This window comes from Panthera onca, chromosome X (genome assembly GCF_046562875.1).
Source record: "Panthera onca isolate mPanOnc1 chromosome X, mPanOnc1 haplotype 2, whole genome shotgun sequence".
Classification (NCBI taxonomy): Eukaryota; Metazoa; Chordata; class Mammalia; order Carnivora; family Felidae; genus Panthera; species Panthera onca.
Window position 1 is genome coordinate 47,924,155 of NC_138357.1, and position 24,713 is coordinate 47,948,867.

A 24,713-nucleotide genomic window follows, 5' to 3' on the forward strand; every position below is an offset into this window, starting at 1 on the left:
GAATCGAAGCAGGTTCCAGGCTCCAAGCTGTCAGCACAGAACCCAACGCGGGGCTCGAACTCACAAACCATGAGATCATGACCTGAGCTGAACTCAGACGCTTAACCAACTGAGCCACCCAGTCGCCCCTCAGGCACCAGTTATATTCACCATTACTTTATAGCACCATCAGTGCAAATGCCAACACAATGAAAATAGCAGATAACATCTTGACATTGCTATGAAAATAATTTTGACCTCTCAGAACTCCTGAATCAGGGAGACTCAAGGGGCCCACAAATCATATTTGAGCATTTCTAGTCTAGGACTTCATCACTTTATACCTGGATTATCATATTAGTCTCCTAACTATTCTTCCCAACACTAGCCTCTCTCCTTATTCATATTGTTTGGCATACTAAACACAACTTCCAACAATTCTGCTTTCAACATGTTCTTCCCAAAAATTATCACTGATTTCCCCACTGGATAGAGGATAAAGTTCAAATTCTTTAGCATCACCTTAAGACCTCTACAATCTTTCCTCATCCAACTTTTTCAGCCCTACCTTCCACCACTGCCTGACACAACTGTAGTTAAGTCAGACTGATCTATTGAAGTTCTCTGGGAACAAAATTTACACAGCTAATAACTTTGCTTAAAATGTTCCTGTCATATGAAATATTTCCTTTTATCAAATCTCACATCCTATTCAACCTTCAAGGACTAGCTTGACGCCCACATACTTTATTTATGATGCTTTTTCTAATCACTCTGGTTTACAGTGCTCTCTTCCTTCTTGGAAAAGTCACAGCAATTATTATCCCCACATTGTCATATACTATCTTTGATAATTTAACTCTTAAGATATTATTTAACTTTATGTACTTTCCTTAATCCCCCAAACTGGATTTTAAATCCCTGGAATACAGAAACTCTCTGCTAAACTTTTAATCTTCTACAATGCCTAGTACAATGCAACAAATACAGTGAAAACATCAATTTTTAAAAGTAAAATCAATGAATGAATTTCCTTTCCAAAGCCAAGAGGAATTTGGTTAAATGAATGATTCACACGGTCTATGAACTACTGATGGCCCTTGAAAGTCTTCCAGGTGGAGAGTAGATTGATTTCTTAGAGTTACTAATGTTTTCAAGGGGAATAATTATGCTATTTCATCAAAATCAGTCCACTAGTATCTCATCAAAAGCAATACTCTCCTCATTAATTCTGATGAGGTTTTTGCAGTGGTAATACAAGAAAATGTAGAATAAGTGACCCACAGGACTCTGTTAAAGTGGTTTTAAAGGGAAAAGATTACAATCACTGCCCTAAATTAGCAGAGACTCCAATGTGGAGTTGATTCTATCTGTAACATTTTATTTCCTTAAAAGAAAATATAAAGCAAATATGGTAAAAACTTTGTTAATATGAAAGACAGGTGCAAGAGTGTTATGCTTTATACTTTTCTATATGTTTAACATTTTATTTTTATTTTTTTAATGTTTATTTTTAATTTTTTTGATGTTTATTTTTGAGAGAGATAGCACAAGCAGGGGAGGGGCAGAGAGGGAGGGAGACATAGAATCCTAAGCAGGCTCCAGGCTCTGAGCTGTCAGCCCAGAGCCCGACGCAGGGCTCTAACTCACAGGTTGTGAGATCATGACCTGAGCCGAGGGGAACACTCAACCAACTGAGCCACCCAGGAGCCCCTTTTTTTAAAATGTTTATTACTTATTTTTTGAGAGAGAAAGAGAGAGAGAGAGAGAGAGAGAAAGAGACAGAGACAGAGCATGAGCTGGGGAGGGGCAGAGAGAGAGGGAGACACAGAATCCAAAGTAGGCTCTGGCTCTGAGCTGTCAGCACAGAGTCCAACATGGGGCTCAAACTCACGAACCAGGAGATCATGACCTGAGCCGAAGTCAGAGTCTTAACCAACTGAGCGACCCAGGTGCCGCTGACTATTTTAAAATAAGGAAAAACAGGGGCAACTAAGTGCCTCAGTCGGTTAAGCCTCCAACTTCAGCTCAGGTCATGATCTCACGGTTCATGAGTTCAAGCCCGGCATCGAGCTCTCTGCTGGCTATCTGCTATTGGCATAGACCCGGCTTTGGATCCTCTGTCCCTCTATCTCTCTGCCCTTCCCTGCTCACGTTCTCTCTCTCTCTCTCTCTCTCTCTCTCTCTCTCTCTCTCTCTCTCTCTCAGTAAATAAATAAATAAATAAATAAACAAACAAACTTAAAAAACTTAAAAAAATATTTAAAATAAGGAAAAACAGGGCACTGGGGTGGCTCAGCCGGTTGAGCATCCAACTCTCAGTTTTGGCTCAGGTCATGATCTCATGGGTTCATGAGTTTGAGCCCTGTGTCTGACAGCACAGAGCCTGCTTGGGATTTCTCTCTCTCTTCCCTTCCCCAGCTCATGTGCATGCGTGCTCTGCCTTACTCTCTCAATAAATAAATTAACATTTAAAAATAAAAATAAGGAAAAACTCATTGTGTGGCACTTTGAAGCACACATCATGTGTCAATATACAAGAGCGTACCATTTGATTGATGCATGATGTTGTCCAATTTTTACTTACCAGTGCATCATCTTCCAATGAGGCAAAAAAGAAGCCATAGAGTAAGTTAATTTGCTCCTTGTGATCAATGAAGTCAAACATAGCAACCAGCCAACGATAAAAAAGTACCTATCAAGAGACAAAATGCTTATCTTTAGAGAAATATAACTGGCACAGGAGAGAGCTTAATTGCCCACTCAGGGCTGTTTTAGAAGCCTCTAGCACAAAGTAGGATAATAGATTTTATATCTCAGTAAAAAATTTCTGCTTGAGCAGAGTCCCTGCATCAAGTTATATTGTTCCAAAACCACAGGCTTTCCACAAAAAGCCACTGCCATTACTCCATAAGTGGCTCTTCCTTGCCAGCCCTTAAGTGGTTCTGAAGGACTTATCATCAAAGTGTTTAAAAAGATTACCTTGGTGCTACCAGAACACTTGCCAACACAAAGCCAGGAGACCGCCTTAACCACAGAATCTTCTGATATTAGAGTTGTTGGAATCATGCACTTCAATATCCGAGTGTTTACAACATTTCCTGGAAAGCAGACAAAACTACAAATTAAACTACATTTTAGAATCTTGTTTATTACTTTACTATTATTCACTTAGTCCCAAAAAATCTCACTGTATACTGAAGGCAATAAACAACAGTAATATTTGATAGATCTCTTATCATCATTTCAAAATATAGTTTCAAAAAAAATGTACCTTTAACTTCTAATATAAACTATAAAGCAAATTCTTGGACTCTATATTTCTATTTAAAAAAGGAGGATGAGTACAGGGTTTCTCTTTGGGGTGATGAAAATGTGTGGGAATTAGAAAGTGGTGATGATTGTACAACTCTGTGAATATGCTAAAAAAAATCCTGAACTGCATACTTGAAGAGTGAATTCTATGGAATGTGAATTATACTTCAAAAAAAGCCTTACAAATTTCAAAGATTATTTTTTATTTAGTTATTATTTTTTAATGGCACAATAGATTCTTATTTAAAGCTACAGACAGACATCTTGCATGAGCTGCTTCATTTAAGAATAAATATATTTGTATTCTCCATCCCTCCCAAAAAGTGGGGAGGACAGCAGAATGAAACAGCTATTCTTGGAATTAGCTGGCAGTAATATCATTCTATACTGGTCCAATCTTTCCATCATACTCTCTGGCTTCCATGGTATACTCCCATCTGGTAATAGAAGTGATGCTGCAAATAGCTTTGTATACACCCTATATCAATTTCTGCTTATGAAGGTTTCAAGAATTAAATGCATATCTCATCAATTTTTTTGGTACGTAAACATTGTTTCATTTGCATTATAATGTAATCACACCAGTCACTGAAAAAACTATTCTCAACTTCTCATGCAAATAGAATTTTCAAAAGCATCTTGGATACATGTCTTTAACCACTGTTTCACATGCATTACAGTGTGCTGATCACATCCATTCACTATAATAACACAGTTCTCACTTCTGCAATTAGCATTCTTAGAAATTATCTTATACAGTTTGTTTTAGATGTATTCTAGGATGATGATCACATCCATTTATGGAAATAACACTGATCTTAATTTGGCCCGGAGGTAACATCCTCAGAAACATCTTACACGCATCTTTTTTTTTCCCCTGAGGGTGAAGACCTCTATCTATTTTTTAAATAAAAATTAAATATATTTAAGATGTATAGCATGATGATATCATACGCATATACATAGTGAAATGATTACTACAGCCAAGATAATTTACAATTATCTCCTCACATTGTTAACATTTGTGTGTGTGCGGTGAGAGCACCTGAAATCTACTCTCTGACCAAATTTCCCATATTCAATACAATATTATTAACTATTGGGGCACCTGGGTGGCTCAGTCAGTTGAGCATCTGACTTTGGCTCAGGTCCTGATCTCACTGTTCGCGAGTTCAAGCCCCACATCGGGCTCTGTGATGACAGCTCAGAGCCTAGAGCCTGCTTCAGATTCTGTGTGTGTCTCTCTCTCAGTCTCTCCCCCACTCACACTCTGTCTCTCTCTCTCTCTCTCTCTCAAAAATAAATAAACATTAAAAACAATATTAACTATAATCATCATGCTATACATTAGGTTTCTAAATTTATTCATTCTACATATACCTCAATTTCTACTCCATCATTCTGTGGAGAAGGAAGGAAGCAGTGATGGCAGGTGATGAATCACAAGAATAAAAATCTCTCTATTCCACTATGGTTCCTTGTTTTCATTTCTCTTTTCTCCCTTACTCCCATCCCCAACTCTTCTAAAGTTTAAAACAGTCTGACCACTAACACTTCACACATGTACCAAATTCAAAGGGTGAATTCAATAGACTTAATACTTACTTCCCAGCAACTTTTTAATTTCTAAAGTGTCTGAAGTCCTTTTTTCAAAACTTTATTAACTTTGAGAGAGAGAGAGAGAGAGAGAGAGCGCGCAAACAGGGGAGAGGCAGAGAGGCAGAGAGGGAGAGACGGAATCCCAAGGAGGCTCTACACTATCAGCGCAGAGCCCAACACAGGCTCAATCTCATGAACCATGAGGTCATGACCTGAGCCAAAATCCAGAGTCAGAAGCTTAACTGACTGCACCCCAAAGTCCTTTTGTACTTAACTATGAAATTTGTAGCACACCTGCCCCTGAATATGCATTTCAACTTAGCAAAAGAGCTATATGTAAAGATATAGTAGTGATGGAGGGTATCACAGAAATAACGAAAAGGAGAAAAACAATTAAGGAGGCCACATTTCACATCTCCAATTCCAGCTTAACAGAAAAATGAAGTTAGAATAGAAAGAAAGAGATTATTTTTAAAATTGCCATATACTAGTTTCCAAGGCTGAGGCATGCATTTGCCACAAGACCTGACAAACATCATGAAAACCTTCTAACCATTACTTTCTAAGGTATCAAAAAAAGAGAAATTCCAAAATAGAAAATACTTGTATATTCCATACATGTTTTAAGGGGAGAAGAAATAGAATTCACAATAGACACTGATTAGTTAAACATGGATTCCTGGAGGGGCATCTGGGTGGCCCAATCGGTTAAGTGTCCAACTTTGGCTCAGATCATGATCTCCTGCTTCATAAGTTCGAGCCCTGCGTAAGGTTCTGTGCTGACAACTCAGAGTCTGGAGCCTACTTCAGATTCTGTGTCTCCCTCTCTCTCTGCCCCTCCCCCACTTGTGCTCACTCTCTCTCTGTCTCTCAAAAATAAATAAAACATTTAAAAAATTAAACATGGATTCCTGAAAAGATATTAGAACCAAAAAATTTAGGGGCACCTGGGTGGCTCAGTCGATTAAGCATCCAACTTCAGCTCAGGTCATGATCTCGCAGTTCATGAGTTCGAGCCCCAAGTTGGGCTCTGTTCTGACAGCTCAGAGCCCGGAGCCTACTTTGAGTTCTGTGTTTCCCTCTCTCTCTGCCCCTCCCCCACTCTCATTCTGTCTCTCTCTGTGTCTCAAAAATAAATAAAACGTTAAAAAATAAAAGAACCAAAAAATCTGAAACCACTTAAAAGAAGAGCCAATTTTATCAGGTCAAATTTAACTTTGTGGGAAAACACAGAGAATTAATCAAGTAAAGGTAGAGAACTAAAATACCTGGGAGTCATATTTTGATTTCAGCTAGTAATGTGTTGTTGCTTTAAAACCTACACCCCTAAAAACATGATGCTAGGGTATACACAAAGGAACCCAATATGCAAGGGCCAGGAAATAATATATAAAGCAACCAGTTTTGACAGATGTCTTAACAGTTCAAAAAAAAAAAAAAAGTAGAAAGCCCAATAGCAGTGTGGTACGGTATAAACACTAGAAGGGGAGTTAGAAGATCGAAGTTCCCCAGTTCTAACTCTGACATTAAGCAAGTCTCTTTAACCACTCTGAGTCTCAGTTTCCTCACCTTTAAAATGAAGATGTTCAAGGCCTTAAATACCTTCTGAGTCTGAATTTGGATGAGAGTAGGTTAAAAGGTTCTTGTCAAGTAAAAAAGAATACGGGTCAGGTGTTATTTCTAAGAACTCCTCCTCCATTCAAAATGCACTTAGAAGAGGAAAGGAATCATTTCCACAAAAACAAAAGCATATTGTCTGTTAGATCATAGACACTATAAAGGAAACAGTATCAACAGGGACTTGTCATAGGCAAGTAAACCTAAAAGCAATGATACAGATCAAGTGATCTCTTAAACTGCCTTTCAGCAGCATTATTTAAAGTATTATCTATGCTTCTTAAGAGAAATACTAAAAATGACTCCCATATATTTGGAGATAAGAGTCTATACATTCTATTTGTAAAGACATGTGATAACTAACCATTCTCAACATATGCACACAGAAACTTTTGGTTCATAAGGTAGCTTGAACACAAGAAAGGTCCATTTTATAATCTTACCAAATTGGCTTTATGAAGAGAATAGTACAAATAAGGAACTACAGCTGATACCAATAAACAATCTAATTCAAAGTCTGGAAGGCAAAACTAACTGCAAACTGATGACAAATGTATCCCCTTGACATACCAAATTTGCCACTAAGTGCCACATTTAGTAGAATGTCAATTCCTTCTGGAGCTAAGCCACTCTTCCAAGCCACATTTTCCACAGTTTTCAAGTGTTTTTCCAAGGTTTTATCTCTACTCCGTGAAGTTTCAACAGGACCTGGAAAAAGGAACAATATTAAATAGTGGGACCTTTAAAATTCTTTCAGTCTTCAACCTCAACAGTTGCAACTTGGGATACTATAAAGAAATAGCTTTATGTTAAAAATGTCTTCCCCAAAATGTTTCAAAGCCTTTAAAATTCTATAATATTTAACAGCAATGGAGCAATAGCACCTTCAGTGAGGAAAACTGAATCATGCTCTGGCATCTCTGATCTAAAGTAACTAAAAGCACTGAACTTAGACTATAAGCTGATCCAGTACTAGGGCAGTAGTTCCCAAACTTTGCTGCAAATTGGAATCACCTAAGGAGGCTTTTAAAAATCCTGATGCCCAGACTGCACACCACACCAATAAAATCAGAATGTCTAAGACTGGATGCCAGGCATCAATGTTTTTTTTTAAAGATTCTCAGATAATCTCAATGTGCAGCAGTTTGGAAACCACACTGCCAAGAGTTTGTTTTGTTGTTGTATCCCTAGTACCCAACATACTGACATTAGTAACTGCTCAATAAATGCCTATTAAATAAAAAAAAAGCATGAATGAACAAAAATATGCTTTCCTTTAAAAATCCATTAAGGGAGCACCTGGGTGGCTCAGTGGGTTGAGCATCCCACTCTTGGTTTTGGCTCAGGTCGTGATTTCCCAGTTCATGAGTTTCAGCCTCACAATGGGCTCTGTGCTGATGGTGCTGGGCCTGCTTGGGACTCTCTCTCTCTCTCCCCCTCTCTCTCTCTGCGCCTCCCCCGCTCATGCTTTCTCTCTCTCTCTCAAAATAAATAAAGTTAAAAAAATATTTAAAAAATTAAAATCCATAAGTAAAAGGCGTAGGATATTTTTTTACAGAAATAGAACTTTCATAAGAAAAATTATCTGTCTTACCTTTCTCAAAGTATCTCACTGCTCTTTTCAGAGCATCTTCTGCTTCATCATCAGCATGTCCATAATCTTTCACTGGATCGTTCTGTCCATGTTTTAAGCTGCACTTTGAGTCATTTAGGTCCTCTTCTTTCAAGGCCAAGAGATTAGTCTTATAACTATCACTATCTTGTGAAGTCCTCTTTTGTGCCTTAGAGTCCTTAACTCTCTTTTGAGGTGACATTATTGCACATGTTCTATACAGAAACAAGTGTGAAGTTACCATTAAACAGGCAAACCATCCCTTTTTACTCCACAAAGACAGGAACCATATCTGCCTTGTATTCCCAAACATTCAGTACACGATAACTATCACACAAGCAGCATACACACAAAATACCTGACAACAATCCTGGCAACAAAGTCTATAGGTTAACTTGCACAGAAAGCCCTTGACCTAAATAGGAATAGGGAGAAACAACTCTCCAAGGTAACATTTACCAGTTGAACTCGACTTATTGTGGAAAAAAAGAACACAAGCAACATAGCAAGCTCTCTTAAAATGGCTCCATCACACAATAAGTCCAAAACTATTCCATCTTATACATTCAATCTCACTTTCTCCACTCACTCCTATATTTCTCCACCCTCCTTGATTTTGCTTTTAATATTTTATGCTCACCACTTTGTGAGTGCTAAGTTAAAACTGCACAGTTCAAAAGTCAAACTGGTGACCAAACTAAGGATTCTCACAACAGAATTATTCCCCATGAACTCATTTATTCCATAAATAATTGTTGATCAACTATATCCAAAGCACAGTTCTAGTTACCAGGGATAAGATAACAAAACAGTCAAGGTCTCTACCCTAATGAAACTTATGGGGGTAGCGTGGGGAGGAGTGTGAAAGAGGGGAGTGATACCATCTGATTTGTTGTAAGACCGTTTCAGCTGCAGTGTGGAGAAAAGAATGTTAGGGGATCAAGGAGTGAAAACAGACCAATTTTTAAAAGTCTTGCAGAAGTCCAGAAGACATATGACTGTAGTCTGAACTAGGCCTAAAACAGAGGTGGAAGAGGTAGAAAATGACTGATATGTTTTGGAGATGGACTGGGCAAGGCCGTGATAAAAGAACTGGATGTAGGGAAAGAAAAGCTAAGAGAGGATCCCAGAATGCCTTTTAAGTTTTGGCCTCAAATAGGAAAAACTAAGGAAATGGTCGGAAAGACAGTTACTCAATCCCACCTCCCTACAACATATGAGGCCGGAGCAGGAGAGCAATACGTGTATCTAAGCCAATGGGAAGTTCCAGGTTCTGAGTAGTTTCCTAGGGTACTAGAAAAGAAGGGAGGGATAGCAGCTTCTGAATCCATCCAGTTGAACCGTCCCATCATCGCTTCCCATGAACCCGCCCCTTCACAGCCTGCCCCAGCAGAGAGCGGACTTGGCCATGGTGACTCACCCACTAGACAGATACCTGGGCTGGGGAAAAATCCGACCCCAGCCACACCTTGTAGGAGAGTCCTGCTCAGAAATCAGGAGATTCCCTCCGCTCTGAGGGCCCCCATTTCGCGCAGCCTTTAAAAGTACCTCACCTGTTCGAGCCCCGTGTCGGGCTCTGTGCTGACAGCTCAGAGCCTGGAGCCTGCTTCCAATTCGATGCCTCCCACTCTCTCTCTGCCTCTCCCCTACTCACGTTCTGTCTCTCTTGAAAAAGAAAAAGAAAAAGAAAAAGAAAAAGAAAAAGTACCTCACCTAACACACTCCTTCTTCAAAGCCTCCGGAATTCAAACACCGCCTCCTAGATTCAAATAAATGGACCCCGCCCCGCGCATGCGCTTCTGCGGAGACCCAGTCCGCGGCCAGGCAGAGAGGCGCGCTTTGATGAAGCCTGATTGGTTGCGTTTCAACTCAAGGACGCGAGGCCGTGAGCGGGTTGACGCAGACCCAATTCCGGAGAGCCGCTCCCCCGCCCGCCCCGGGCAGGGGGGCGTGTGGGCCGTTGCTGCCAGAGCTAGCTGATTGGCCGTAGCTGCCGGAGCTAGCTGATGTCTAGAGCTCCCGCTGTCTTAATAATGTTTGCCTTTGTTATTTTGCTTGAAACCCGACAACTAGTGTCTCGATTCCTGAATTTAACAAGAGCAATTCAGTTATAGTGATCATTTTGCCCAGATTGACCCCAATGTCGGGACTTTGTAGAAAAATATGAAACTGCAAACTTAGCAATAAAGGCTGCTTCTCCCTTGCTGTACAAGAGACTTAGGTTATGAAGCTGTCGCTTTTCCCAGGTGAAGCAAGGGGGTGGGAAGAAAGGGCAGCTGGATCTTCCCTCTTTATACCAAGGTTGGGCAGCCGTATCTTCCAGGGTTTGCTAGAAACCTGTGTCCTCAGGTAGGTGTGGCACCTTGCACGTAACCCGCCAGGCAACACGTAAAGATTTCTAACTTTGGGGAATCAGTGAATTTTAAAGAAACTGGCTAAAACAGCAACATGGCCTTAGTCTGAGACCTGAGTTTAGTCCCTAGTATAATCTCTTAACTAGAGTAGGAATTAGGAAAGGTAAACTGAATGGCTCTCACTGATTTTTTTTTGAGGCCAAAGCATACCCATAAACTGTAGGCAAAACTGTAGGAGAAAACTGAAATCTTAGGAAATGAAGAATCAAAGATTAAGTTGATATATTTTGGAAAGATGACACAGAAATTACTATTGACTGCATCTCATATGATTTTCGGAGTACTTTCATGAACTGTTGTTTAATCATGCATAAGAATTGAATGTTTGATATTTGCTATGACAGCTGCTCCTATCTAGTAAGACTGAAAATTTCTCAAGAGTCATTTTTCATACTTTTAATGATTTCATAGACCCAAATGTGAATTGGAAGGGATTTTAAACCTTCAATCCCCTTCCCTTTTGTAGATGGTGAAACTGGGGCTCTGAGTGGTGAAATAACTTTACTAATGTGACAGGTCTGTGGCATTGGAATTTGTGCCACTTTGTGGACACACACAGTGAGAGAACACTGGTTCACCTTTATTTAATATACCTGCAATTTTCTCTGAAATCACTCTTCCACCTTCCCTTGGCATCATCTAGTGAAACAGAACTCCAAAAACCTGAAAATTGTATTGATCCTAATTCTATGGCTTTCTGTTTTATATGCTGACATCACAAAATTGTGGGAAAACTTAAAATGAGACTGGAAAGTTGGTAACCTCGTTAGTATATTAAGTGATTATACTTCTCCTTCTCTTTCTTCTCCCTTATCCAGAATCAGAAATAAAAGAGCCTGAATCGCTTGATATGACCCTTTCTTCCCAGATTTTCATTATTTGTCCAGGCAGTTTCCTCCAAATTTCAAAAATTTTTATTTTGAAAGAATGAGAGAAATAAGACAGAGGTATCAATTAACAAGAACAATGACACTGAAGAAAATACAATAATTTGTACTCCCCACACACACAACACCCCCACCCCTCTCCCCATCCCTGGCACAATAATATTAAAACCATCAAAGTACATCTAACAAGGAGAAACAGCAGTATGGAATGAAGAAAGCAATGTTTCATACTGCTCAATCCAACTAACCCATATCAAATGTCCTTCCCCCAGATAAACTCCACCCATCAGAATTGATAAAGAGGTGTAGAGGAGACAACCATGGGAGTAACTTGGATCTCTGCTTACACTTGCAAAGTTCAGTGAAGATTCAATAGGAGTAGTGAGTCTGGAAGGGAAACACTGGTTACGGCTCCTCTGTCAAGTTTCAGATGATTTAAGAGAACAGCTAGAGTTTGAGATTCACAGAATTCTAACAGGACTAATCCCTGCTCCCTCAACTGCAACAGTGGAGCAGCTGCCAAATCCTGGTTAGCTGCTGAGAATAGTAGGAAGTGAGACAGCTTTTGGCTTAAGAAAATCCAAAAAAGAGGTCTGGTGACAAGTTACTGTGTCAGTTTCAAACTGTGAGTAAAGGAGATTAGTAGGTTGGATTGGGGCAAAGGAAAGGTGAAACTTCCAATTTTATCACTTGAAGAATTAGATTATGTACGGACTGCATATATCCCTTCTTTTAATTAAACTGAATATAGAGTATTTAAAATTTCAACAACTGTTACAGTGGAGGCTAATCAGTATAACGCAGTGTCTCAAATTGAAGGAACTTTTTCCTAAAGTGATAAATTGGTTCTCAGCTTAATCTATTGAGAAAAATTCCCTCATCCCACAGAAACATATCACTTGATTTATACCAGAAGTAAGTAGGATTCTCTTTATAGGAGGTTTATTTTATTCTGCCCTTACTAGAATCAGTCTATAAAGGGAAGGATACCTGTGCAGGATTAGTTTAAGATCAGAACCTTCTCCTCGCACCTGCATGCATGCACACACACACACACACACGCACACACACAGTAAATACATTTTCCCACATATAATCTTACAGTCACATGCTTGCTGGAGTCCATCTCACAAATACACTTCAATAGTTAGCCATATACATGTGCATGCAGCAAGATGTGAGAATTTCCCCGGAGTGATTAAAGGTGGTGCACTATGTCTATGTGGGGAGGTCATTTTAGGGTATAGGTGTACACAAGCCAATAGGGCCATTAACTTGCAGATTATATTTTTTCCTTTCCCTCAAGATAAATCAAATGAAAAACACACACTGACATCTTCCTGGGTGTAATGGAGGCAACTGCCTGGAAGGTCCACTTTTTGCACTTTTGCTTTCCTATGATAACTTCATTTTGCCCTGAGGGGCCTTCTCATATAAGGAGGGCTGCTCCTCTGCATTCCCGGAATTCCCTGCTTGCCCTGGTGGTGGTGAGGGCTTCTTCTCAGAAGACCGGTCTTCTGGCTTGCGAGCAATCAACAGGCGGCAGGTGAGCAGGATTCCAAACACCAGAGCATGGGCGTAGCGTTTGAGAGGATCACCAACTAGCTGATGGAAGAAGAGCACAGCCAACACGAGCAAGAGTAGGAAGAAGTTGGCCACATCTTTGGGACGCCCAGGCACAAGGGTCATGACAATGCCACAGGCCACCTCAAGAGCACCAATGCTTTTGCGGAGGAGAATGGAATTGATCCCCATTTTCTTCAGCAGAGGGAGGGCTCGGACATAGCTCTTGTAAGCACGTTTCTAGAGTGAAATACCATAAGGAATGCCACATTAACCATGATTTTAACATTAGAATGAAGAAAGCACAAGCAAGATCTTCCTTCCCCACCATTCCCTTTCTATGTCCCCACTAGGTCCCAATTTTTTTTTACTGTGGCCCCTAAGTAAAATCTTGTAATTAAGATGAGAAAAAAGCAAGAAATCTTCTGAGGACCCTGTGATCTGAACCTTAGTAACAGCACAAAAGAGAATTTGGTTTTATTGTTAGAAATTACTTTCTGATTATAAATCATAAACAACACTAAAAGCATTTTAAAAAAACTTAGGGATGCCCAGGTGGCTCAGCCAATTAAGCATCCAACTCTTGATTCCAGCTCAGTTCATGATCTCTTGGTTCTTGAGAACAAGCCCCTCATCGGGCTCTGTGCTGACAGCATGGAGCCTGCTTGGGATTCTCTCTCCCTTTCCCTCTGCCCCTCCTGCTTGTGCTCTATCTCTCTCTCAAAATAAATAAATAAACAAACAAACAAATAAACAAATAAACATTTAAAAAATAAATAAAAGAAATTTTATCGGGCCCATAAAATCTGGTATGGATTAGCCATATCTACATTTTCTAGCACTTGCCTCATCCAAACCCAGTTGAATATGAATACCAACCAAAATGAAACAAGGCAAGGCACATTATGGTAAAGCTTCACTAATTTAGACTTCCCTAATTTGGAATCTGATAAGTCAGACAAAAACTGAGCTAGAGTTTATATCTGTGTAATCTGTAAAAATTAAAAAGTGAGTGCTATGTGAATAGAAAAATACAAATGTATGCAAATACTAGACCCTTATATATCTTTAAAATATAGTAAGATAAAAATCATTCTCATGGCCATTGAGATAAATCTTTAGGCCTTTACAAGACACTACTTTGATTAGCCTGGTGCAAGTTCATTAATTTTAATTCAACAAATATTTATTAAACACCTACCATGGATTATGCAATGGAGATAAGGAGGTAAATAAAACAGGGACAAGAAGCTCTTGGTCTAGTAGCAGGAAATAGATACATAAAACACCAGTAAAGAGCAGTGTGGTTAACAGCACATGATAGAAGCCTGTACAAGGTCTAATTATAGCCCAAAGTGAGACACCATAGAACAGAGAAGGGAGTCACTGGATACATTACAAAGCAATAAGATTATATTGACCTTAGAGTAATAGACCTTAGAGTAATATTTTTCACTGTATTCAGATTGGCCTGATCCTCATTTTTTAGTAAATCAATGAGATTTCATCAAATGTCTTACTAGGTGGGCCCACTGCTTTGTTTTTAGTAAGTGTCCATTAATTCATTCAATATTTATTAGTGCCTCCTTGTGCTAGGCACTGTACTAGGTACTTTGGATACAGATGTCAATCATTCAAAGGCCCTGCCTTCCTGAAGCTTGAGTTTATATGATGAAAAGTAATGTAAATACAGAAGTGCAATAAAGTGTAATGGGTGCTGAATAATATCATATAGTGGATAGAGTAGAGGCAAGCCAGAGTGGTCAAGTCTCCCTAGATGGAAACTGAGAAAAGCTAGAGTGGAATATTAAAGGAAGAGCAGGTGTTTGCAATATCAACAAGGGAAGCTCACTGCGGGCACAGGAAAATGGACGAGCAAAGGCCCTGAAGCACAAAACAGACGTGTGTGTTTCAAACACTGCCCCAGTTCAGCATAGGTTGGAGGAGGGAGAGGTCAGAGTAAGACATGAGACAGGGGAGATAGATATGAATAATGGATCATGAAAACTATATATATCCTTTTATATATGTCTATATATGTGTCACCGTGAGATCATGGAGAACTATATATGTTGTGTTGGAGAGGTGGACTTTATCCTATAAGCCAGGAGGTGTAACATAATTTGCTTTTGAGAAAGGTCCCTTTGGAAATAATGTGGAGGATGGATTGGGAGAGGTATGCTTGGAAGCAAGGAAACCAAGTAAGAGTAGGGTAATGACAGTAAGGAGAGAGGGAGGGGACAGTCAAGGATACTTTTAATGCAAAATCAACAGAATTTGGTGTCATATTGGATGTGGACACTGAGGGAAAGGGATACGTCAAGAAAGATTCTCTGTTCTCTGGATTGGGTACCTGCATAGAAGAGTGTTACCATTCTCCAAGTTTGGGGATGCATCTGGAAGAACAAGTTGGGGGTGGGGCAAGTGGTAGGAAGGAATAAGGGACTCAATTTGGGTTTTTTTTTTAGTTGAAGTATCTCTAAGACATCTAAGTGGGGATGTCTGGTAGGCAGCTCAGTATGAGAGATCTGGGGTAAAGATACAGAATGGATAGTCATCAGTATCCCAGGTAGAATGTATTCAGTAGGGAAAATTGTGTGACAGATGTTTAAGAAATGGAAAAAGGAAGAGAGTCCACAAAGTAGACAGAAGAGAGTGTAGTCAGAAAGTATGGAGAAAGCCAAAAGACAAGGTCATGGGGGCCAAGGTTTTCAAGAAGAGAATAATCAAAAGTTGCAGATGCAAGGCAAGGATTATAAGAATCAGGAAGAAAGCCAACTTGACCTCTTAGAAGCATCTGGCACTTAGAATATGTTCACACAATCTAGGTTTGGAACAAATGTTAAGTCATTTCTCTCACTTCTGGGTAAGTGAATACACCTTATTTCATGGATTAATTATCATGAGTGGCACAAGATAATCCTCTATGAGGACTGTTAAAAGACCAACAGTTCAGTGGAAAAAACCCCATGGGTTTTGATTCAAACAGACTTGCCTTTAAATCCCATCTCTGTCGCTTTCTACTTGGGTGTCCATAGGCAAATTATTTTACCTCTCTGAGCCTCATTTTCCTGGCCAGGGTTAAGATTAAAGTGAAATGAGCAAGGCTATTTGCCTTGAATGCAAAATTTAAGAGGGCACCAAAAACACTTCTTGATTAAGGTAGATAATATCTGTAAAGAACAAAATATCAAAACTTTAAGTAAAGGCAGGATCCAAGTCAGCACTTGCACAGCTCTGCCTCACTTACCTCTTCCTAATCCTGGCCCTGTCAGATCCTGTGTTTAACATTTCACCTCACCCTGTCCCTGAGCATATAAAGAAACACAGCAAGTTAGACATTCTTCCTCCCTCATCCCATTTTCGGTTAATCAGGGATTTTGACAGAAATTAGGGGAGAGGTTCACCAGTACACAGTGGAAAACCCTGGGCTGAACTGAGCCAGACCCAAATGGAGCAGAGAGCATAGATGAGGGTTAGGGCACCTGGTGGTGGGGAAAAGTATGCCTGTTTCCTCTTGCTGTTAAACTAGATGCCACCTGCCAACTCTTTCCACTCTGCACTCTGGTGACAATAGCAGGGCAACATTAAGGAAAGAAATCTAAACCCACGAGGCTTCCTTAACACTTTTAAGGACCATTTCTAATTAACAACACAAAGCTTCCCAAAAGGCAGTTCCTAATCCCAAATGTAAGCTTCTGACAAGATGAATGCAGGAGATAAGAAGAATTTCTTACAGTCAAGTTCAGAGCCAAGACTTTCAGATGCTGGCTGAGTGGCTTCTGGAAATGGTCCTGTTTTGGCTAAGGCTAACCACCCATCATTCAATAATAGATTCTTAACTATACCAGAGTGGAATCTGTAGCATTCGGCCAAATTCCAGGTCTTTAAATAAAGTTCCTAAGACTTCAGCGACCTTTTTTTTTCTTTTTTTTTTTAACGTTTATTTCTGAGAGATGGAGACAGAGCACGAGCGGGGGAGGGGCAGGGAGAGAGGGAGCCACAGAATCTGAAGCAGACTCCAGGCTCTGAGCTGTCAGCACAGAGCCCGACACGGGGCTGGAACTCACGAACCATGAGATCATGACCTGAGCCGCAGTCACCCGGGCACCCATAGTGACCTTTTTTTCTTTACATTTGCTGTAACTCCTTATTACTTTTTCAGTTGTTTATCTAACTTCTTAAACAACAGCTGTGGATCTTTTATGAGGCTATTGCCTGTTTATTTCCCTTCTTTCCTACAGAGGAAACTGCAAGACCATAAGCCATTTCATCAAATCTTTAGTTCAAAGCTGAGTAGGTACAGATAGCACCTATTCTCCAGGACTCTAGACAGGGAGTGTTTAATTTGTTAGAGATGGGACTCAGCTTGGGTGGGGTCTTGACATTATAGGAAGCCCTTTATTCTTTCTCCTGTGGAGTAGGATGGAGACATCAAAAGAATCCTACTATTGTTAGCCCCATCAATGTTTGGTCTGGGCCACTTCAGTTCTAACAATAGAAGGGTCACATGTCTTGAGTCTATTATAGTAACTAGATCTCTAAAGACTTTAATTGTTCTGATAGTAAGAATAAAGAGAGTTGACCTAGTCACTCTCCCAAAAGGCTCTCACAGATCACTTTGTTAGATCTGTTTCCTTTCCATTGCAATGACCTAGACCCTGTAACCATAGTTTCCTTATAGGGCAAGGAAGCAAGAAAAGAGGAGTGTTTAGTCAAATGTTTCAAATCCCTTCAATGGGAAGCATCCAGCAATATCCTTGGGCTGAGATTCTTAAGATAAGCTAAATTTCAATTTTAGTTTTGCCCCTAAGTTGCTTGGAGAAAATTATTAAGTATTTTATTATCTGGGTTTCCCCTTTTTATAAATTAAATGTGCAGTTTGGAGATTTAATAAAAAATCATAGCATCATGGCATCAACCAAGGGCCACAAACACACATTTCATTATTAATGAACCACACAATGAGAAGACCATGTGTTTGTAAGCCACAGTGATTATTTTAATGATAATAAAAATGAATCAAACAGGTCTATTTTTTTTTTAATTTTTTTTTAACGTTTATTTATTTTCGAGACAGGGAGAGACAGAGCATGAACAGGGGAGGGTCAGAGAGAGGGAGACACAGAATATGAAGCAGGCTCCAGGCTCTGAGCTGTCAGCACAGAGCCGGACGCGGGGCTAGAACTCACGGACCGCAAGATCATGACCTGAGCCGAAGTCGGCCGCCTAACCGACTGAGCCACCCAGGTGCCCCAGGTCTATTTTTATTGTATGAGAAAATATGATTCAGACATGAGTCAAAAACATATGGAGCCTTTCTTTAGTCATATTTCTTTTTCTTTTTGTCATTTACTATTCACAACACACCAGGATCCATGATCTCATGTTAACGATATTAAATTTGAACAGCTCAAAACTGCCTAATTACGAAGCACCAGAGTGGTTCAGTCATTTAAGTGTCTGACTCTTGATTTCAGATCGGGTCATGATCTCACAATTTGTGAGCTCGAGCCCCACGTCGGGCTCTGCACTGACAATGCAGAGCCTGCTTGGGATTCTCTCTCTCCCTTCCTCTCTGTCCCTCCCCTGCTCTCTCTCTCTCTCACTCTCAAAATAAATAAATAAACATTTTTTAAAAAACTGTCTAATTACATTCATCTTCAAGTTCAATTAATAACTGGTCCAAGGCAGCTAACAGGACAAAATGCGAACAGAGGCCAAGTGGTTTGGTCCACTTCAGTATATTTATGCCAGTTAGGTAAAAGAAAAAAAATGGCTAATCTACTGTGTACCTCCATTTATATAAAGTTCAAAAACAGGTAAAACTAACTTACATTTTTAGAATTCAGGAAAATAATTACTCTTGGGGAGGTAGTAGCTGGAAGGAGCCCCAAGGGGGGTTTCTGGGGAGCTGGTAACAGTCTGTTTGTTGATATGGGTGCTGGTTGCACAGGAGTATTCTGAAAATTCCTTGAGTGGTTCATTTATGTTAGGTGCACATTTCAGAATGCTATTCTTCACTAAAATTTACAGAGAAAAAAACTATATGAAAGCCAAAGAGGGCACTGACAAAAATATATTTTGGCTAAAATTCTCAGCCTGGTTGCTATCTTAAACAATAAAGGCTGTCTTAGACCATAACCGCTGCAGAATATACTGACTCAAGTATGATTTTCCTGCATCTCTGTAGGGAAAAAGTGCCATATGTGAATTATTATTTCCTAAGGGCTATAAAAAGCCATCACATGTTTGATTGTCAAATATCCATGTGAATGATAAACACATTTTAAGCAATTCTCTTTCCCACTGTTATATAGTACATACCTAAAGAGGAAGCTGGGAAACCTGGTCCTGCTAACCAAACTGCATTTTAGGGCAGAAGAATCTGACTTCAACTGTTCAAGAAAGGTAGCTCTGAAACAAGCACAGCTGTTGGCCATTGAGGGGCCACAAGTTCCTTGGCATAAACTCCAATGTAGTTTAGCATGGGATGGCTAGCTGTATGAACTAAGTAAAGTCACTTCACATCTCAGGGTCAGTTTCCTCTCTGACAGAATAAAGGTACTGTACCACCTCAAAGAGCAGTCTAGGCATCAGTGAATTACTGTCTTATTACCTAGCTGGAAAGCAGTTAATGTCGGTGATTAGAAGCATAAAAGATTACCTAAGGACATTAAATAAACTGCCCAAACAGGAGGGCATTTGACTATAAGATAAGCAAATCAATCAAATCAACAAACCTTCCCTATGAGGGGATGCAAAGAAGCAGAGACTTGCCCTGTTTTCCTTAGGGCCACAATCCCTTGGCTTCATTGTGACAGGAATTTGGCATTTTCTTACCATTCTACATGGGGCCCCTTTTGACTACAGAATGGAACCACTGCTACAAAGAGGTGAATACCAAATTTAGAGCAAGTCAACCATTTGTTTGTTCCCCATCACTGCACAGGAAACTGCTTAGCAACATTTGTAAGCGTTGTCTCCTAATTTCAAGTGAATTAATGAAGGTATTTAGTCAAGGGAGTGATCAGTCATATTGAATTCACGTGGGCTTTAGAGTACTCTATAATGATACTTGCTAAATCTGGAGGAGGTATTGGGCGACACACACCAAATGGGCAATTCAGAGAGACATCTGGAAGTTCTGCATGGAATCCACTGTGCATTACCCGGCAGCAAGTGTAGAGTTTTCAATATTAGCTAATTGCATAAATGTCTGTTCACCAGGGCACATGAAAATAGCATCTTGCTCTTCTAAATGCCTGATTTCAATCCCTTAAACTGACCATTCAAATTAGTCAGGAAGCCACTGCATAATGTAGAATCCATGATCATCATTACTTCACCCAGAGCATTTCTTAAACACTCACTATATGTAAACACTATACCAGATGCTTCCATATATAATCTCGATTAATATTTGCAACAACTTTCTGAGGTAAAGTTGAGGAAATGAGGAAACTGAGACACCAAGAATGTCAGGACTCAAGCCCAAAGCTATCTGACCAAAAGCCTATGCTCCATCCATTAACATTTCCTGGCTTCTGCAGTATACAGGAAAGAAGTTCATAGTCATGTGTCCATTTGGTTCTTAGCAACAATTCTCCATGGAGGGGACAACACGTAGGCATAACATTAATGGTTTTAGAACAGGGGAAAAAATAGTGGCAGAAAAGAAAAAAACCAAAATTCTAAATTTGAAAAATTGGTTTCAAAGTAAAAGTATGGATTGGTGCAGTTGCACTGTTACAAAAAAGAAGCAAGAATGTGCCAGGTATTTTCAAGAATCAGTTGTAAGTTCTGACATCCAAAAAGGCAGTTGTGATCATTAATGACTCCTCTACTGAGAGTACTGAGTCATGGACTTGGTTTCTAATCTCTGCTCCCACAACAGTTTACCCTATGATACTGGATCAGTTTAATCCATCAGTAAAATAAGAATAACTAATTAAATGAATTTACCTCACTGATATGTTTTAAAGAACAAATAATCTTTAAACTACCACACTTTGAGATCTTGTAAGAAAAGCCACTGCAGGCAATGCATGACTATCAATGCAGAGGAATCACTCCTAAATGGAAAACAGAAAATTCCAAATAATCATCCCAGCTGATCTAGAGTTGGGGTCCTGAGGGGCCATATGCCCTTCTAAGAGCAAGAAATGGCTCCTGTACTACATAATCAAGATCCAACCAGAGAAATCTGAAGGGTGGTGACCAGCCAAGAGAATGCTCCAATAATTCATTCATTCGCTCATCCATTCAACAAATATAAACTGAGCCCCTTCTTTGTACTAGAATTGAATTTTTCCCATTTCCTATGGATTCAAGAATAAAGCTAGGCCAGCCCAGGACTGGTGCAGTGGGCCCTGTGCCAGACAGCCATCTCCAGCCTGGGGCCCAATGTTCAATGCAGGAGGGGACCTTGGAAAAGGCAATCTGAAAATCCTCCTCAAGCTTCACACTACTGTGAGGTCTACCTCCCAGCTAGATACAGTTCTTCCATTCCCTCCAGATGCCCCTAAACACATAATCACAGAATTGTGTGTACACACACACACACACACACACACACACACAACATAACACACACAATGTTTCTGTCCTGCTGTATTAGCTTACACCTATTTAAATATGTTCCTTTATATGATATGAAAATTTGATATTGGTTTCTTCTGATTTTCATTAGACTGCAATAAACAGCTTGACCCCCTAGGAAGAAACCTACTATAAACCCATTGGTGACTGGTCCTCCTCAGGAACTCCTGCCAAGCTGGCAGGAAGCTTCCTGGGTGACTCCATCTTAGTTGGATTGCCTGCAGAGCCTAACATTGTACTTAGGGTGCAGCTTGGGGGAGGGGGCTCTAAAACAGCTGAGGAGGGCCTGGGGGACAGGGAGTATACTGAAGAAGTGTACTATGTCCTGAGGAAAGGGAAAGCTCAAAAATACCTAAGGTGCACACACAAACATAGAAATATCTGTACATATGAAAAGTAAAGAAAAGCAAGAGCATATTCACGTATTTATAATCTAACACCAAACTACTACCACCAAGACAAAAATATAGTGGCATGTCCCTCCCACCCTGTCCCTCTGCCTTTGGTGGCTTCTGCTACCCCACCTCCCTGGCCCTCCCCAGTGCAGGCTGCCTTGGATACTCATTTTGACCTGATTTCAATTCCATCTGGTCAAGCGTGCTGGGAGGAGGGGAGGGGAGAAGAAGAAATATATTAGGATTTGCCACTGGGGCTAGACCTAGACCCTTGAGTCCCAGCCACCCTCCCCCACCTCAGGGTGATCCTGTGGTGAGAGAGACATGGAAAGCACCAGCTCAAACCCTGACACAGAAGCCAGAGCTGCCTGCAAACATTTTCTGAGCATCTACAATTTGCCAGTCTCCATCCATTTGCAGCTCCCATGGAGGAGCCCTGGAAGGCTCCGCAGTGGGCTCCAGGAGAGCTATTTATTCCTGTCAACGTGTGGGGCTATTCCTCCTTGCCTCAGTCCTAATGGGGAGTCCCACTTGCCTCTTTTCTCTCTCCCTTCCTGTTCCTCCCCTAAGCTCCTTTCCTTCTTGACCTTGAGAGCTCAGTAATGGGTTCCCTCCCATTACTGGCAGTATGGCAAAGGCAGTGAGAAACAGGTTCTCTTCAGCTGGGGCAGGTAAATGAAGAGGCAAAGTGACGGGGAGAGGCGAGAGACCGAAAGTGCTGGAAACATCCCCTGCCATCCCCTAGCACTCTACAGCATAGGAACAAGTCCTCTTCACGCCCAACTAGGGAGAGCAGCCCAGCCCCCAGGTTGCAGAGGAAATGTTTTGACCAGTTACCTTTGGTGATTCCAACTCTGCAGAAGGGAAAACCTGCAGAGGACCTGGCCCTGAGCATCCACAGGGCAAGATGGGGATTATGGATTATTTCGCAGGAGCAAAGAGGCAGACTTTGCATATTTTGAAGATTAGCCCACAAACACAACACAACACAACACAACACAACACAACATCCAGGTCTCCCTTGAGTGAAAGGGAGGAAGCAGGTGCTCACTGACCTTTATTTGGGCCAAGACTGCTTTGTTTCAAGCATACAGACACAACACACCCAGGGGGCTAGGGGATCAGTTCTCCTCCTGGAATGAGGAATACCTTTCCTGCCCCTAAAAAAATCACCAGTTTTAGTAGCCCTTTCTCCTCCAGCTGTTTCCCTCCTTCCCCTTTGTTCTTCCCGAAGATGAATAAACTCTCCAGCTTGCTAAACTCCTAGCTCCAGGGGAAGGAATCAGACTTGCAGACTGGTTGCCCACACTTTGGGTGTGCTAGAACGAGGGAAGGGTTCCTGCCAATGACAGGTGCTACGCAGGTCTCAGCCTTCTGGTTTATTTGGAGGTGGAGGTGTACTCGCTAGGCAACCCCTCCCCCAACTGGTGTTCAGTAGCTCCAAAACAGTTGCTCCTGGCATAGCCCACATCGCTCTTGCCCAGATGCTCCTTCAGAGCTGCAAAGTTGTTGGGGAGAAGGGATGGTCCGGGGTGGGGGTAGGGGTGAAGTAGGTGGGACCACGGACGGGGAAGAAAAGAAGGGGAGAGGTACTCGCAATCCCTCGGGGGTGCGTCCCTCATCACCCATTTGTTTCACTTACCATCTCACTGTAGGCATCCTTGCTGAGCCTGGGGGTCAACTTGATAGTTCCCATGAAAACAAAGAAGAGTCCCAGGGCCACTGAGAGGGCCACGACAGTTACGGTTCTGGGGGACGCCATGGGGTTACCAAGGCAGGTCCCAACCAATCCTTCGGCTTTGCGCACCCTGTCTAAGGCGCAGACAGCACAGGGAGAGCTAGAGGGAAGGAAAGCTAGAGGGACGCTGCGGAGGCAGCAGGCAGCTAGAATGACAAAGGAAGAGGAGGGAGCTCGGGAGAAAAATTGAGAGATTGAGATTCAACCTCTCTCACTACAACAATCGCTGGGTCCTAATGCCCTACGCTTACTCCTCACTGGCCAAAAGCACAGTCTAGAAGTTAAATGGAGCCCTCCACGGAGGTGGAAACTTAAAATGGGGAAGTCGTAAAATTGGGAAAAGGTAGGTTATGGTTCGAGTTCAGTCCCTGGGATGTCTCCGGAATGAGGAATCAGGGGAAGACCTCCTTTCCACCACTTCCCACCGGGAGCACTTTTCATTTCTACAGTCTTCTAGTTAATTCACTCCACTCTCATTTTTCAACCTCCCTCCTTCCCTCCCCTTTTCCTTTCCTTCAGTCGAAAACATTACTCCTCAGTTTGCTGGTTTCTGCAGCGGGTAACATTCAAAGATAAAACTGCAAAGTTTCCAGCTCCATTGCTGCTGAAGAACGCTTTATCTTTCTCTTCCTCAAAAACTTTTAATGGCTCCCATTGCCCAGTGGTTAACTCCAGGGTTTTAAATTAGGCATTTGAGGCCCTCCACATTTTGACCCCTGCCTCTCTTTGGAGGTTTATCTCCCAATAGCTCCCATGCCACCCCTTATCTCCTATCTACTCATGGCCCCATAAACCTGAGCTTTCCCACCTCTCCCTATTCCATCACTCTTCATTAACATTCAACCTTTTCCTCAATGTCACCTCCTCTGGAAAGCCTTTCCTGATCCATTCCCAGCTGGATATCGTTTCTCCATCCTCTGATTTCCTGTACCAATAACCAATGTTTGTTGACTGTTTACTAAGTGCTAGACACTGCCCTTTACTTGTATTAAC

General features: G+C 41.1%; 2 protein-coding genes across 2 annotated transcripts in view; both read right to left on the reverse strand.

Annotated features, from left to right (window-relative positions):
* Positions 1 to 9,794, reverse strand: part of CENPI (centromere protein I) — a 91,281-nt gene extending 81,487 nt beyond the window's left edge. Inside the window, exons 1-5 of the mRNA XM_081792854.1 lie at positions 9,676 to 9,794; positions 8,105 to 8,337; positions 7,081 to 7,218; positions 2,962 to 3,080; positions 2,567 to 2,674 (exon numbers count right to left, since the gene is read on the reverse strand). Coding sequence (XP_081648980.1) covers positions 2,567 to 2,674; positions 2,962 to 3,080; positions 7,081 to 7,218; positions 8,105 to 8,324 — 585 coding nt within the window. The 5' untranslated portion in view covers positions 8,325 to 8,337; positions 9,676 to 9,794. The remainder of the gene's footprint in view (positions 1 to 2,566; positions 2,675 to 2,961; positions 3,081 to 7,080; positions 7,219 to 8,104; positions 8,338 to 9,675) is intronic.
* A 1,735-nt stretch (positions 9,795 to 11,529) lies between these two features.
* On the reverse strand, positions 11,530 to 24,697 carry TMEM35A (transmembrane protein 35A). The gene is made up of 2 exons (XM_081792866.1): positions 23,625 to 24,697; positions 11,530 to 13,226 (listed from the first exon to the last, which is right to left on the reverse strand). The coding sequence occupies exons 1-2, from the start codon at positions 23,742 to 23,744 to the stop codon at positions 12,819 to 12,821; spliced, it is 528 nt and encodes a 175-aa protein (XP_081648992.1). The 5' UTR covers positions 23,745 to 24,697; the 3' UTR covers positions 11,530 to 12,818.
* Positions 24,698 to 24,713: the final 16 nt, after the last annotated feature.

Coding starts and splice junctions, on each gene's coding strand:
- TMEM35A (XM_081792866.1), bottom strand. CDS start 23,744: ATGGCGTCCCCCAGAACCGTAACTGTCGTGGCCCTCTCAGTGGCCCTG. Junction 13,227..23,624: donor AGGATGCCTACAGTGAGATG/GTAAGTGAAACA, acceptor ATTTCACTCTAG/AAACGTGCTTACAAGAGCTA.